Source organism: Asterias amurensis, chromosome 4 (assembly GCF_032118995.1).
Source record: "Asterias amurensis chromosome 4, ASM3211899v1".
In the NCBI taxonomy this organism is placed as follows: domain Eukaryota; kingdom Metazoa; phylum Echinodermata; class Asteroidea; order Forcipulatida; family Asteriidae; genus Asterias; species Asterias amurensis.
This window is the reverse complement of record NC_092651.1, coordinates 25,377,886-25,394,728: the sequence shown is the minus strand read 5'-3', so window position 1 is coordinate 25,394,728 and position 16,843 is coordinate 25,377,886. Positions and strand designations below refer to the sequence as shown.

Genomic DNA, 16,843 nt, shown 5'->3' with positions numbered 1-16,843 from the left:
TTAAATCATGTGATACTATGAAAGTAACTTCTCCTTCATAAAGTTTATTTCTGGTATTTGCAAGGTCATTACACATGGTCGATGACCTTTATTCTACAGTGAGGTGTACAATATCAGAAATGGTGTAGCTGAAGATTTTGTACCCCCCATTGAAGTGTTTAGACCTTTATTTTGCAATGTCGCAGCCCAAGTTGTTGCCAACCCAGGTTGGAAAACTATGGAAAGCCATTAATGCAAATCAAAAACGGATCGCTACTGTTTGCATTATGCAACAATGTTACAAAAATATTGAACATTGTGTTCATTTTGTTGAAAACAAACTAATGTGGGAGTAAAATCTCTTTTGAAGGAGTGGTGGCTCTGAAAAGAGCCGGTTTGGTCTTAACGTTTTGAACAGTATACTCTGCTCGTCTTCATGAGAATGCTGGACAGACTGGTGGTGGTGGAGCTTATTGTGGGAGGTATTTTAATAAATACCAACTGTTGAATTTGGTTAAAATAAATGTTGATAGACGATGTGACCTGTGATATTACATTTTTACAAAAGAGCCACAAAGCCTGGACTTCCTCTGTAGGCACCATTTTTATCAACTTTTAATATGATGAAACTGAAAGGGGGCACATTTCAAAACTTGTCCAGCTTTTGGATTTTATGTGGAAATTAAGACACAAAATGTCAACTTTCCTACATGACCAGTGCAGTATCTTGCCTGCCAGACTAGCTAAAGAATGTAGGCCCTACAAGGTCACACTTATTGTAAACAAAGTTCGCATGGTCTAAATGATTGAGGGTTTTATTAAAATTCGGCCGTCTATGCTAACAAACGCGGGTTTGTTTATCAACAAAAGAAAGGTCTATCGAAACAAAATTCTGACGGCGCCCTCTTTTGACTTCACTTCCTTATGTTGGGACATCGAAAGTGTACGTTTTCAAAAATTACTCGAGGACTCGCCCCAACCCTTTTTTTATTTTTCGACAACTGAAAAGCAAATCAAATGGTAAATGGAACAATAATTGAGTCCTAATCTCAAAATGAAAAGAAATTAATATGTAAAGCACCTTTGAAACTAATTAGATTGCACAATAGACCACCCTATAAATATTTCCTGGGCCCTAAAAAAAAGAGGCAAAAATTGTCCGGCAAAACTCTTCCACGAATCCTTCTGCGGGCCCACACTGAACCCCACGCTACATGATACGTGTTTAGGAGACTCGGTACAATTTCAGGCTTTTAAAAAAAAATTTTGTAACTAATGTTTACGGCGATGCACCATGCTCCATGCATTTATAATTCGCGCGAGTTGAACAACCTGTTCATGGTCATCTGCATACTGGCACATAACAGTTTCCTATCCAATCACAAGCCACAATGCACCTGTTCGGGGGGGGGGGGGGCAATTATGCTAATAAGCGGCACGCGCCCCTGTAAAAAAATAACTGTTAACAGGCGGGTGATGCATAAAGTCTGGCACCCTCCAATAGCTTGGTGTTAATGAACGGACCTGCGCAGGGGTACCATGTTAATAGCGCTGTTTATGTATTTGACGGTTTGACGGGCATGCAATGTTGATCACTAAGGCAAACAGGTAACACACTGGGTTCACTCACACTGCGTGTATAGATAGGGGAGTTTTAAGTGCTGTCCGCTGTGGGGCTTTTGAGGTTGAAAGAGAGAAGGTTGTTTAAAATAGCGGTGTCTGCCAATATTGACCATTGGAGATTGGTAAGTAATCCATTAAAGTATTTTGTTGAAACACACGGAGTAGGGTAATTATTTGCTTTTCGTACATTACACCGAAGGAATGAACCGATCACACTTTGAGTTTGATCATGAAATCCGGATGCCGGACGGCCCCGGTCGGTCAACTCGCTCAAAGTTGCGCTGGAATGTGAATGGGCTTTTAAACAAAAACAAATGAGCATTCGATACCCGTATAGCTTGAGTCTACATAATTGTTCTTTTATTTCAAAATGTTCCTTGTTCAGCAGGTCCCTTACCTACCAATTTTTCAGTACCGTTCCATTGTTTTCTAAATCTACCTCCATGGTCTTACTTGTTTTAAGGAAATTATGTTTATATTATTATAATGTATAAAATTAATCCAAAACGCACATAACTGTTGTTTTATATTTAATGTTAGCTTGTTTTAACACAGTCAGCAAGTCTTTGAGTAAAACAAGTTGCCTTACTTCTAGAAACTATAAGGCTCCTCCACGGGGGAGCCTTATAGTTTCTAGAAATAAAGTTGCCCCACCCTTTCCTCTACTCTATCTTGATTTTCCGCAACATTTTCCGTATCCAAATGCCACCTTTTCATTCATGATGAATTATTAAGCAACTTGAAGTATATATGGCCATCTAACAGTTCACTAATTAAAACAGCAAATAGTGAGTGGAAATGTGGCAGTTGGATAAAGGAATTTTTGAAGGTTTAACTCGTAGTTCCTTCCCTCAAGTTGTCTTCAGATCCTCTCATACTACGATCTCCAGACAAAATGCATCTTCAATACCCTCCCTCTCCACCTCCATGCTCAAGGGAGCGAGATAATCGTACCTCCAGGTAGGCGTCTCACGGGGGGTGAGGGAGGGGGTAGTCAAGACGTCCATAGACGGTAGACATTATATAGGATTGTCTTATGAGACACTTAGATCACCTCCTTGAGCGATGATTATCACCGTTACTCCATGAGGGGGTTTTCTTCCTTCAAGCTTTGAATGTAAAGTTGGGTTCTTAGTGTTGATGCATAGTCTCCTTGAGCAGGATGTAGGCAGGGGCTCTTGGCTAGATGCATATATAACAGACAAAATTTTATAATTAGCCCGCCCTCCCTCCCACAAATGATCTGGTCCAGGTTAATTCTAGCCAAGTTGGTTTTGAATGAGTCTACTCTGCTAGTAAATTTGTTTGCCGTACATGCAGGCATTTGCTTTAGAGGTGGAGTATTTAATGGCTCCTTTAAAGGTTGTTTTGTCCAAGATTGATTTGATGTCTGTGGTGGTAATGTGTTTAGTCTTTAATGAGGGGATAAAAGGGTGGCGACGAGTTCTTACACGGCCGTTTAAAGCAGGCAGGGTCAAATTGCCGTTATCGCAAGGTTTTAAACAGACGTGTAAGAATGAGTCACTACTTTTGTATTCCCATTCATAAATGCCCTTTTTTTTACTGTAAAAAAATACAATTACAGACACTTTGACAGTTGAAAATTCGAGGTTTGAAATATTTTTTATAAAAACTTTGTGAAGAGTATGTTGCGCGTGGGTTGTGTGTATGCGCGCGCGCTTAGAAACGGACTAAGCACGTGCTGTTACACGCGAAAGCCAGCTGGTTATAAACGCTGATCATCATCAATCGTTTAAACACCCCCACGTGACACGCTCTCCACCAATAGGAGTAGAGAAACTGTGTGGGGTATTTATGAATAACTGTTTTCGATTGAATGAATACCCCGGAAATTATTCAATTATGTTTGAGAGCGCCCTCATGCAGTCAAAACACATTAAAAAAAACACAATTTCTCACACATTCACAGAAAACAACATTTTAGAAACCAAGAAAATTTATATATCTCAAGTGTTAATTACTTTCCAAATAAAAAAAATATAATTAACTTGTTTGTTTAATAATAACCCCAAGATAATCCTTGGGATCCCAGGAACCGATTGCCTCAATCATAAATATGGCTGAAATTCAACTCCATTTTTATCTTCCCGTCCCTTTTTCTGTTATCGCCATTATAACGCAACCAAATAAGCTGTATTATTTTCATAGCTGGCTAGACCCCCAGGGTCCTGTCCCATTCTGCATACACTCATGTACCATGGAAACACGTGCACCAGAACACAGCAGTGAGAAATATTCATGAGACCTGTATTTGTAACACATTAAAGTTCAACGAATTCACAGGAAGTATTTCCATAGTAGTGTAGTGTTGTTATGCTGCACTAGAGGAAAGCACAGACAATGTTGGAAGTGAAGTAAGGTCTAAAGATTGCTTGAAAGGGGCCACCTGTCAATGTACATGGGTTTTTTTGGTCAATTTATAGCTGAATTGATCGAGCAGTTGCAGTTACATACACTGCCTTTAAGGAACACGTTGCCTTGGATCGGTCGAGTAGGTCTACACAAAGCATCTGAAACCGTTTTTCTATAAAATGCATATGGTTAGAAAGATGTTTTAAAAGTAGTATATCAAAATTGCGTGGTTTTCCTATTACATCGCGAACTAACACGGTCGGCCATTTATTGGAGTCATAAATTTGACTCCCATAAATGGCTGACCGTGTTAGTTGACGAGGTAAAAAGAAGACCATGCAATTTCGAGGCACATTTGTGTAGATCACTGTATACTACTTTTACAACATCTTTCTACCCAAACGCTTTTCAAAGACCAACTCGACTGACCCGAGGCAACATGGTCCTTTAATTATTCAATCCGGGACACTTTTATTTTTGTTCTACAATTTGAAACTTAATTTCCTGGGAAAAAAAGGAGCCATAAAAAAGCAGAAAGGACTAGGATTTATTTTTTAAAAAGTTGTACAATCCCATCTTATTAAATTTGTTATTTGTATAATTTCCATAAAATTACCACACCATTGTTTTGTTTTTCCAGCACTTACAATCATCATATACGCGTTTATTTGTAAAAGCATGGGCAGTAGAAACCAAAGCTAATATTTGTTCATTGCATTTGAGTTTATACAAAACGGACAACCCAGACAATGAGACACAAAACAATTAAATTCAAATTCAATACAGCCACTAAAAAAAAAGAAACAAATTTATTGCTTGTGTCTTAAATTGATTGGTTTAACAGGACAAGGGAATTTTATACCCAAAGTAATAAATAAAAAGAGTTAAGAAAACCTTGCAAACACACCCCCCCCCCCCAAAAAAAAAAAAAAAAAAACAAAAAAAAAAAACCACAGTGCAGTACAACAAGAGAACATTAGAACGGTTAAAACACCTTAAATCAAAGGCCTCACACTCCCTTCCTCCCAAACACAAGCATCAGTGACTGGAAACACCAATAACTGTGTTCACTTACAATGCATGGTAAATGACAGGGTGTTCAAATATAAAACAGGGTGTCCAGAATAACGGCCAGACACCCCTCTGGCTAAAGCTATGAGTTTTTTTTTTGTTTTTTTTTTTTTTTGGGGGGGGGGGGGGCAGACAGAGTACAGAAAATAAGATTTTCCCTTCATTATTATCTCGGCAATCAACAATTCCCGTCTAGATAATACAAGGAACACTTGATCTCATTCTTTACACAAACCCACAACCCACACATAGTAGTCAATGTGAGTTACTCATGACTCATGAATATTACGCAAGGATGCAATTAAGATCCTGCATGAATCAATGACACTCCTACCCCCCACCCCACACTCATCCCCTCGGAGACCATGCGCAGTGCGCCACTTCACACAAACACTGACAGGTGAATATATTAAATGCCTCATCCAGAGTCTCTGTGATGGCTGGAGGCCGTTGATGAAGCTGGGACGACGTAATGGTTTATATTAGTCGGCAGTGACTCAGACCGGTTTCGAGGAGAGGGAGAGCCTTCTAGTGTGTTTATGACGCTGTGACGAGAATTCTCTGAATCAGTTGGTCATCACGCGGCAGACGTTGAGCATTGGACTGTTTTCGCACGTGCTTTTGGTTTTGAACTGCATTTTACCGTATGTAAACAGGATTGTCTGTGGTTGGTTTTTTTGTGCTGAAATATCTGTTATTTTGTCTTGAAAATATTTTTGTTTTATAGTTTGTGTTGTCTATCATTTTATTAAGGGATATTAAGCCTGTATTTAATTGAAACAGCTTTGTACGATTAATTGTAAAGTTTATGTGTTGTGAAGACAGCAAATGAATACAATTACACTGAATTGCTCTGAAAATTATAAAAAGCTGGTGGACAAGGACTGGATACATACTTTATTGACTTAACCAACAGTGGACAAGCCGCATTTTAATGGATTTGTTCTAATTCAATGTATTTTTTACAATTCTATAGGTGATTGGCTCTGGTTTGCCCCTCTGAGGTCAGCAGTAACATCACAGCAGTACCAACCATCATGGCGGACTTATCACTATCAATGGCCGAGTTTGAACATTTCCGGCCGCAGAACGACCGCAAGCACCACTACCGTAACGGCGTGCCGAGCCCCAGCCACAGTGCCCACAACCTTCTCATCCGCACCTCCCTCCAGAAGCGCACCCTTGAGAAGAAGGCCAAGAAAGTACGCTTCTACCGCAATGGGGACCGCTTCTTCAAAGGGATTGTATACGCCGTCTCCACGGAAAGATTCCGCACGTTCGAGTCGCTGCTCGCCGATCTGACTCGGACTCTTTCAGATAAATCCCACCTGCCGCAAGGCGTGAGGCAAATCCTCACCATTGATGGCGCTCGTAAAATCTCCAGTCTGGACATGTTGGAAGCTGGAGAGAGCTATGTTTGTTCTTCCATTGAAGTCTTCAAGAGGATCGACTACATGAAGAATAGTGACACCAGCTGGCGTGTTGGCGTCGCCAAAAAGGAGAAGGATACATCTGCAAGCAGGGACAGCGGTACCCCCATGCCACGCTCAACCGAAGGACTGATTGAAGACCACCGAGATTTTATCAAACCAAAACTTGTCACAATTATTAAGAGTGGTGCGAAGCCACGCAAGGCGGTGCGCATCTTGCTGAATAAGAAGACGGCACACTCATTTGATCAAGTCCTGACAGACATCACTGATGCGATCAAGTTGGATTCTGGAGCTGTTAGGAAACTCTACACATTGGACGGCAGACAGGTGAGTTTGTACGCTCTATTTAGCAGTAAGAAAAAATCCCTTCATAAAAACAGTGGTTTATTTTTGTATACAAGTTGTAGTTGTATACAATTTCTGGTCACAGTATCGCCGTTTCATGGATCGTCTGAATGTCTGGTGACATTTGAAAAATAAACCCATTAATGGTCCATTAAGAAGCTTCACTAATGTATCTTTTCAAATGGAAATTGTGGGCTGTAGCCACTGGTACATGACAAGGCTTTGCGTAATGGCAGCTGCAATCGTCGTTGGTACAAGGCCTTAAAGACACTGGACACTATTGGTAATTGTCAAAGACCAGTCTTCTCACTTGGTGTATCTCAACATATGCATAAAATAATAAATCTGTGAAAATTTGAGCTCAATCGGTCGTCGAAGTTGCTAGTTAATAATGAAAGGAAACACCCTTGTCACACGAAGTTGTGTGCTTTCATATGGCTGATTTCAAGACCTCAATTCTAAATCTGAGGTCTCAAAATCAAATTCGTGGAAAGTTACTTCTTTCTCAAAAACTGCCTACTGAGCTTTTTCTTACAATGTATTTTACTATCAACAGCTCCCCATTACTCGTTACCAAGTAAGGTTTTATTATTATAATTATTGTGAGTAATTACCAATAGTGTCCACTGCCTTTAATAATGCTTTTTATTATGAATTTGACATTTGATATTAGTTTTTTTAGGTGCTGTGGTTCAGTGTGTCATCATCAGTATTGTAATTTAAAAATAAATGGCGCTGTATTGTTTTTAGCGCTCAAAATTTGTGGACTGTGTTGGTTTTGGTTGATCACCAGTTGTACTTAAAACGACCTCGCAAGCAGTTCATTAGACTGGAACAAAATTATTAGTGAGAAATATTTTAATCAAGAAATAACCTTGCGGGGTCTGGCAAGTCTTAATGGATTATGTATGCAAGGATGTTCAACATGGAATCATCCAGGCAGAATTGATGAAACAGTGTGGTCTTTGCTTGCCGGGGATTTAATCTTAGAGGAGGGCATGAGGCTGTTTTCATTTTGCTTTCGGCACTTCTATAGACCCGTTGCATTGGCTGCTTTCGGCGAGGTTAAACGAGGGAAAGTGTATTTACGCACAATTCTTAGCCAATGATATGTCTTCATTTACCTTCATTTGATAAGACTTTAAGAGGCACCAAGCCAAGACCAAGGCCCAATTATAGAGCTGCTTAAGCCCAAAAGTAGCTAAGCACAACAAAAAATTTGCTTACCAGAATATGGTCGCCAGCTTAACGCTATAAGAAAAACTGATCTCAGTTGTCTTCTTTGGTAAATATACTTTGATACTCAAGAATTGAAAGGCGTTAATCAGACTCAAACACAATATTTGAACATAACTTGTATTTTTTAGTTTTTTTTTAAATATTACAAAATGTAGTTTTATCATTCAATTGAAAAACACAAGACCTCTGGACTTGTCCTGTTGTGGGTTTACAGGCCCAACACCTAAATCATGGCCTCTTCAAGTCCTGCTGTCTTTGATCTTAAAGGAACACGTTGTCTTGAATCGGACGAGTTGGTCTTTAAAAAGCGTTTGACAACATTTGTTATGAAATGCATGGTTAGATAGATATTTATGTAGAATATAATGATACACACAAGTATCACTCGAAACTACACGATTTTCCTTTTACGTCGCAAACTAACACAATTTTGACTCCACAAAATGGCCGACCGTGTTTCTTTGCGATGTAAAGGAAAACAATGCAGTTATCTATCTTACCATTTGCATTTAATAACAAACGGTTTCAAACCCTTTCAAAGACCAACTCGACCAATCCAAGGCAGCGTGTTCATTAAATATGGAGGAAACATAAGATGTTTTGTGAAAGTTTATGAAATATTTAGAGGTAAATGGGTTACTCTCTGCCTGTTGTATTATAACAGCATTTTCATCCCATTACATTATGAAGTTAAGATATAATTACACTGAAAAAGTAGCTAGGCAAATTGAATTGCCTCATTGCGATGAATGAGCCTGCCATGGAGAATAGGTTTGGTATACCGAGTATTGTCTACCAAAGAAATTTTATTAAGTTATTGGCTGCTAGTCGGCTTGAATCTGAATTCAGACTTTTTGTTGTCTGCCTGTTGAAGAAAATTAGCTGTTAATTATCCCCAGATAACAAGAAAATGCTCTTTAATGTTCTGTATTGCTGAGGGTACTTTTACATAGGCCTGGGCGCCTAGTGCAATTTAGTATATACTATGACATCATGCTTCAACTAGTCGAACAGTACATACCGGTAATACGCCATCGGCAGTCTGTAGTCACCAAGGAAGAAGAAGTCGCCAAGGCCTACTGTCATCAAGAGCCTTTCAAAATGTATAACTTTTGGGGTTACCGAAACAGGCATGGAATTTTATCTTGGAGAGGGCAAGGCTATTTTCATTTTGCGAAGGGAGCTTCCATTTGAAAAGCAAAAAAATCAGGCTTTTGAAGGGGTACCAAGGCCAATGCCTTTGCGGCATTAGTGTAATTCCAATCCTGCCAAAACGAATGCTATAATATTCAGGCATGCAACACGTTTTTTTTTTTTTTTTTTTTAACGTGATTTTGTTTAAAAGCCTAATATATGCCTGGCAACAACAGTGTACAACTACAATCATGTAAAATAAGCCTAGTACATGCTAACAATGCACCTTAGAGCATAATAAACCTCAACATTTTCTAGGGTACCATTGTGGGTATCATGTCCCGTGGCAGTTCGGCTGCCTCGCTCCGCACTTGCGTTAAATGCCTTTGAAAATTTTCCTCTTTTTTTTCAATGGGCAGTTGCATGCCTGAACATTTGTGAATTTTCCTAAAGTTTAGAGACCTTTTTTTGTCATGTGAGACAACCTTGTAAACGGTAGACGGAAAAGGAGACCCAGTAGAGGACCCTACGTCATTACCGTGATATGAATAAAACATTTAGGTCAGGTCATTCCCGAACCCTAACCCTAACCCTAACCCGCTTTGCCTCGATTTCGATTTGACATCTGACCCGACATCAAACATGAATTATGCATACAATGTTTTATTCACACGACCAAAGTCCATGACGTACGTTCTCTACTGGGTCTCCTTTTCCGTCTACCCTTGTAAACTGGACCTGTGTTTCTTTTCTAATCCTAAGACTGATTTGAAACATTGCATTGTGGGAATACAATCTAGTAAGATCTGCAGAGACATCATGTGGGCGGTTCTGAGAAGAACTGCCAACTCTCTACTTTCTCAATGATCCTTGGAGATTTCTACTTCTACAAACACTAAACCAGCTCATCAAGTCAATCGCTGCCAAACAAACAGTCGGCTTTCTAAACAAATATAAATCTGTTTCCCAATTTGTTATTTTGATCTCTGAAGTATCCCCTATTCCCCTGTCACTTGTCGTAGTTGATAATATTTTTAATGGCCCCAGGGTTGTTATTACGAACAGACAACTGTAAATGTCTTAAAACATTTCTGCAAATATGAGGGCATGCCACTCTTTGCTGTATGCAAACAATTATATAAGAAAGTAAGTATTAAACCACAAGGGAAACTATCATTTGATATTTGAAATAAAAAGTCGCATCTCCTTAAGGTGATCCCTCTGCTGCCACTTCCCAGGTTGTATCATAGACGTGGGTGTGATCCCTTGCTATACAACAGCTACAGGTTGAATGGCTTGGAGAAAAGACATTGGCAAAATAGGGAGACCGTCAACAATAGGGCTAGATACATTGTAGCTCAGTTGGTAGATTGCCAATTTGTCTTTGTTCAACCCCTAAGTTGAACTGAACAAGACAAGCTTTAGATTGAACCTAAGAGAGTACCATTACAAGCATTTTAAGACTACTACCAAAAAATTGTTGAGCAGGAGTTTGGATGAAATGAACATTATTTTGATAATCAAAGTTGATTATCTAATAGGCAATATTAAAACGGGAATAGAAACATGTATGTTAAGAAATAACATTTCTAGCATCAGGACATTTACCGAACCAATTACTGCCAAATTATCATCAAACAAGGTTTTGGATGATAATTTGGTTACCTAAATGGTACCCTTCTACATACTGGATACAGCCTCATTTAGCTGTGAAGCAGTTTCCAAGATTGTCCATCTTCCTTCAAGGCAAAATAAAGATACACACTTTAGCTTTACCCTAGCATCCAGACATTATACCAAATTATATTAACACAGGGTGATTATCTTCCTATTCAATTACCCAAACCGTTCCCTTCTACATCCTCAAAAAAGAAAATTAACATCTTCTACAACCTCATGTAGTTGTGAAGTAGTTTCCAGGCAATTCATCTTCGTTGACAACGACAGTGCACAGTACACCCTGCTGTTGCAGCCACACTGTAAGTGGCAGACATAATAATGCATTAACTCTAACAGGGGTTGCACCAAGCAATCTCGTTAACGCTGTATATGTTCCTCAAGATAAACATGAAGGGATGGGATAATCATCTCCCATCTCCACATGAATGACAATATTCAGACTGGGGTAGGCTCCTTGTTCGGTCTTTGAACATAAATGCACAATATTCTGTGCTGAACACTGTCACTGAAGGTCTTTGCATAATTAAGTGTGTCCAGCTAGCTGGTTTTGTAAAATAATACTGGTCTGCAAACAAAATGAAACGATTAATGCGTTTTTTATTTACACACTTATTGGAATAGAAACGGTGAAAGAGGCGCTTTGCAGGAAAATTCAGTTTTGTAATTTTATATTTGAATGATAAGAGTCGGCATGAAAGTGAGAGGAAAATTACAAATCTTTAACCTCACATTTAAAAATGATATAAATGGACTCCTTCAATTGGAATATGAATGGATCACAAAACTAAATATTTACCTTGGTTTGACTAAGACCCGTTCCAACTAGACCCGCATTGATCTCCCGATTCGAGAAAAGGACGATCAAGACCCCGAAAGGGCGATCAACGAGAAACAGGCTCCAGTGGGAACGCAAGGGCGATCAAGATCTGACCGTGCAATTTTGATCCTCCTCGGGAGTAGGATTAAAGCAGGATCTGATCGCCCTTTTGGATTAATGGGCGATCAAAAGTCTAGTGGGAACACAATGGGCGATCAGACCCCGCAATTTGCTAGCAGAACAGTGTTCTTTTGAACCCACTTCTGTTCCCAAAAAGGGGGATCAATGTGCGATCATACTCAAGTGGGAACACGACTGTGGTTTCACGACTGCAACCAATCTTGTTGCGGGATCCCGATCTCGCAACTGTGGATCCAGTGGGAACGTGGTCTAACCTTTACTCCAAAGGCATCAATCCACCAATCCTCTCACTCGTAAATGTACTAAATGTTGGTTTTGTAGACAGGTGCAAGACCTGGAATAAACAATGGGTCAGCACCATTTTCTCAATTGCCCAAAAATATTCATGTATTGCGAATGGGATCAAAGCAGACCACTAAAATCAGATTTTGATGTTGAATTACCAGTTGGTGTTGTATTTAGCACTGGAACAATTTTTATTCAACAATTTGGCATAGCAATTTACTATAGGTTGTTAGGATGATGTTTTGGAACACTGAATGCTTTATGTTGATACGTTATAATTTTTGAGCAGCAATTAATACATTTTGTGACGCGTTTTGCTCGAAATCGTTCTTTAATTTTGGGAGGGAGAGTGAACATATCCTAGAAGATCCATCACTCTGGGGAGTTTAACAAAAATATGAATTTGATCTCTGGAGAACTTCATGTACTGTCTTTTGAAGGCGTGTCGGCTGAGTGTGGCTTCCGATTAAACCCACTAGGTGTTATTCCAAGGGTAGAGTGGGTAGAAACGTAAACAGTTTCAAGCCAGGAGGAAAATCAAAGGAGGGGGTTTATGCACTTTTGGTGAAGCATGGTGATTTATTAACTTGCGGATGACTAATTTAAAACATGGTTTTTAATTCATGCATTTTAGGGTGTGGGTGGCATCTGGTAAAGTTTGTGTATTTTTTTTACTTTTTTTTTTTACAAACAGATGTCCATCAAATTGAAATGATTCACAAACCTTTGTTTAATTAAAAACATTTTTGTGTGAGTGTGTCACAAAACGCTTCATTTAAGGACGGTATTTTTAGAAGTGTGAAGGATCACAAAATTGTGGATATATGTATCGAATGTACTCGAAAACTCTGGCATTTTTAAAGAATGGTGTGACTATTTCAACAAAATTTTGTGTACAAATATGGTTCGCAAGCCTTTGTTGATATTTATTGTAAAAAAAAAATAAAAAATCACTACTAGTGATGATGCAAAAAAATATTATCCCCAAGTAAACTCTGTTCTCAAATGTTAATAAAGACATAAAGAAAATGAATTCACTCTTCGGAAAACCCTGCCTCCCTTATGATGTTTGTCAATTAATACTTCAAGCACCATTTTATTAAAATATCCATCACACCAGTCATCTTTACTTAAAGGGCACACCCTCTTGCGATAAAGCATCAGTCATTTAAGTCAACCATGATTTAAATATGTATCACATTATCTGAAAGCTTCTTTAAAGACATTGGACACTTTTGGTAATTACTCAAAATAATTTGTATCATGAAAACTTTCTTAGTAGAGAACAATTGAGAGCTGTTGATAGTAAAAAACACTGCACTATGAACAAAGAAAAAGAGGTAATTTCTTACTTACACAATATACTCAGCCCTGAAGCACTTTATTGGCTATTTAAATGCACACAGATTTGTGCAAGGAGGATGTTTTTTCTTTCACTTCTTTCTTGTTCTTCAATGACCAATTTAGTCTTAATTTTCAGAGGCTTGTTATTTTATGAACATGTTGAGATACACCAAGTGAGAACACGGGTCTTTGACAATTACCGATACACCAAGTGAGAACACGGGTCTTTGACAATTACCAATAGTGTACAGTGCCTTTAAAGCACTGTAAGGCAGTCACTAATCCCTCGGTCATGACTGATTGACACAATTAAAATTAACGTTTATGTTGTGGAAGGTTGTGGAAGTGAAGCCACCTCGGTGGCTTGCGCTGAACAAAGACAATTAGTGGGAGCGCTCCGATATTGCAAGGAATAAGTGCCAGCAAACCAGGCCAGCTTGTCTGACCATTTTGGACAAAGGAAAGCCTAATGACAATCAACAATGGGGTTATTTAGGCCCAATTTGAGATTTAAAAAAAGTATTTATAGGTGCTATACAGGATGAGTAGAGACAAAATTGTCATGGACAGTGTTTATGTTTACTGTGATCAACCATTTAGCCTACATGAAATAACAAACCTAAGAACATCTGGCCCTTTTCGGTTGTGCGAGTCTGGAGTGGAACATGCACAATTTTGTAATTCTGGTTTTAACAACCAAAATCTGCGGTCACAGGAAGACATTGTGCTTTATTATGAGCATCATAATCTGTAAGCTTTCAGACCAAAATTAAACAATGATGTCTTTGATCCTTACCAACCCCTATATATCCACTGACCAACCTTTCAAAAGCCATGTTTCAGTTGATTGTGTTGGTCAAGGACTGCACAATAAAACTGTTCGTGCTTTATATGGGAGCAGGTATATTAACATAGTCAGAGAGACTCAGAGCCCAACAATTTGGCTGCTGAGTTACCATATGGTGCTTGATATTGTTAAAGTGTGAGGTCAGATTGGTTGTTGCCAGCTTTGCGTTTGTACACATCCCCTTGTCTGAGCTTTGCCGAGTTCCCTTGTTGGGAAGATCATCTAAAAAAAACCTAAAAAAACAAACAAACAAACAAACAAACAAACACTGGTACAAAAAAAAAAAAAAAAATGATCCTACCCTTTCATTTAGACAAATGAAACAAACTTGTATCGTTTCATTGAGCTGCTTACAAAAAGTAGCTGAGAAAAAAGAAATGCTGACCAGAATAAAATTACCAGCAAAATACCAGTATGCGTACCATTTGTGACTGGAGTCCAGCATACTTTTGCTAAGCAAAATATCTTTGAACAAACAAACAAGCGTATATGCTGGTTAAAAATGCAATGGGGCTGTAGGCCTAATTTTAAGATTTTGTTGCACTTTTGTTCCCACAAGTAATTGGCGCACTACAGGTTTGAAATAAGAATGGCTTCCTTGCGCATAAATACTTAACCTTATGTCTGCAATCAGTACAAGAGCCATAGCTGCAGCAGAACCCACCTTCTTGTTTTTAATCAATACTAATTTCAGCGCAATCTAGGCCACTGTTCAAGTCGGCACCCTTTGTGCTTTGACTAATAATGATGAGATGTCCTACATGTATAGGATGCCGATGCCTCAGGGGATTGAACATTAATGTGCTGGCCATGTGCAAATGAGTCACAATGTTGATCCAATGTCGAAATTCATGCAACAAAGAATATAATCACTGGTCGGGAAGACTTTCGGAATTTTTTTGCGACATGTGTGCTCACCGTCTTTTGATGAATTATGACTTTGCAATCTGACTCATTTATTAACAAATGTCGTTCCTTGATTGATGAAGATCATTCCTCAGCAGTTGCTCATCGTCTTAATTTTCAAAATCCTTTTAGTGATTTTGAAGATTTGCAATTTACAGATTTTGAAGTGTTTGGTTGTGAAAATAAATTAATGCATAATGTTTATTCAGTTGGCTCGATTTTGGGCAGAAAGTACACAAGACCGCGGGTTTGTAGCTCAAAATGTTTGCTGGACTAGAAGTTTCATTAACAAGACCTGAATGACGGTGACAAAATAAATAAATATGGTGCACAAAGCTTGACATGTAAACTGGTTTTATTTGCACAAGCACTAAGAGAATTTTAAGCTTAGTATACAGTGCCATCACACATCGGTGTATATGGGTAAAAATACAAAATAAAATATTCTACATTTTTAAATCGTTTGCAGTACCCGCTGCTAAAACATAGGATTCCAACAGCATCTAGCTACGGGGCAGTCACGGTGGTCTAGTTGGTATGACACTGCTCTAGAATTGCAAGGGTCGTGGGTTTGAATCCCACCCGAGTAATAATGCTTGTGATTTTTTTTTCCACAGAACTCGGGTAAGTACTGAGTATACAGTTCTGACACACATCTGTGTATATGGGTAAAAACCAAAATGAATATTCTTTATCCCCGATGCAAATTTAACATCTTTAAATATTTATCCTGTTTGTCTTGTGAGCTTGGCATTTAAAGGCAGTGGACACTATTGGTAATTACTCAAAATAATGATTATCATAAAACTTCACTTGGTAACGAGTAATGGGGCGAGGTTGATAGTATAAAACATTGTGAGAAACGGCTCCAACTGAAGAGACATAGTTTTCGAGAAAGAAGTAATTTTCCACAAATTTGATTTTGACACCTCAGATTTAGATTTTGAGGTCTCAAAATCAAGCATCTCAAAATCAAGCATCTGAAAGAACAAAACACCGTCTGACATGGGTGTTTTTTCCTTTCATTGTTGTCTCTCAACTTCGACGACCAATTGAGCTCAAGTTAACAGAATTGTTACTTTATGCTTATATTGAGATACACCAAGTTAGAAGACTGGTCTTTGACAATTACCAATAGTGTCCACTGTCTTTAAGTTTAAGGTTCAAAACGCCCAAAAAATGCAGCCACTGAAACAGTCAAAAGCATATTTCCGCTTCTTCAACTCCAACCTTCCAAATGCTAAACCTGCTACTGAATCTCATCTGCTGCATACTGCATACAGAGGAGATTGTCATCCCTATAGTCCATAGCTTGACTATAGGGCAAGGATGCGTGACAGAGTCAATCTGTCTCGTGTCCGTACCTCATTACACTGAATAAGTACAAAGAGTAAACCATCGAAGAGTGCAGTCTGTAACCATGGATTCTCATCTTCTTAAAGGTGTTATACAGGATGGGTAGAGCTGACAAAATAGTCTAAGACAGTATTCATTTGGTGTGTGATAATTCCTTTAAAGGGAAGGTACATGTTTGGTAATACTCAAAACAAATATTAACTTAAAAACTGACTTGGTAACGAGCATTGGAGAGCTGTTGATAGTATAAAACATTGTGAGAAACGGCTC

At 38.7% G+C, this 16,843-nt stretch overlaps 1 protein-coding gene across 2 annotated transcripts in view; it reads left to right on the top strand.

Moving 5' to 3' along the window:
- The first annotated feature begins 1,594 nt into the window (after positions 1-1,594).
- Positions 1,595-16,843, top strand: part of LOC139936336 (serine/threonine-protein kinase DCLK1-like) — a 61,836-nt gene continuing 46,587 nt past the window's right edge. Inside the window, exons 1-2 of one of the 2 annotated variants that reach the window (XM_071931133.1) lie at positions 1,595-1,724; positions 6,023-6,806. In XM_071931133.1, coding sequence (XP_071787234.1) covers positions 6,084-6,806 — 723 coding nt within the window. In that variant the 5' untranslated portion in view covers positions 1,595-1,724; positions 6,023-6,083. Of the gene's footprint in view, positions 1,725-5,532; positions 5,691-6,022; positions 6,807-16,843 lie in introns of those variants that run through there. The other variant, XM_071931135.1, reaches the window with a different exon arrangement.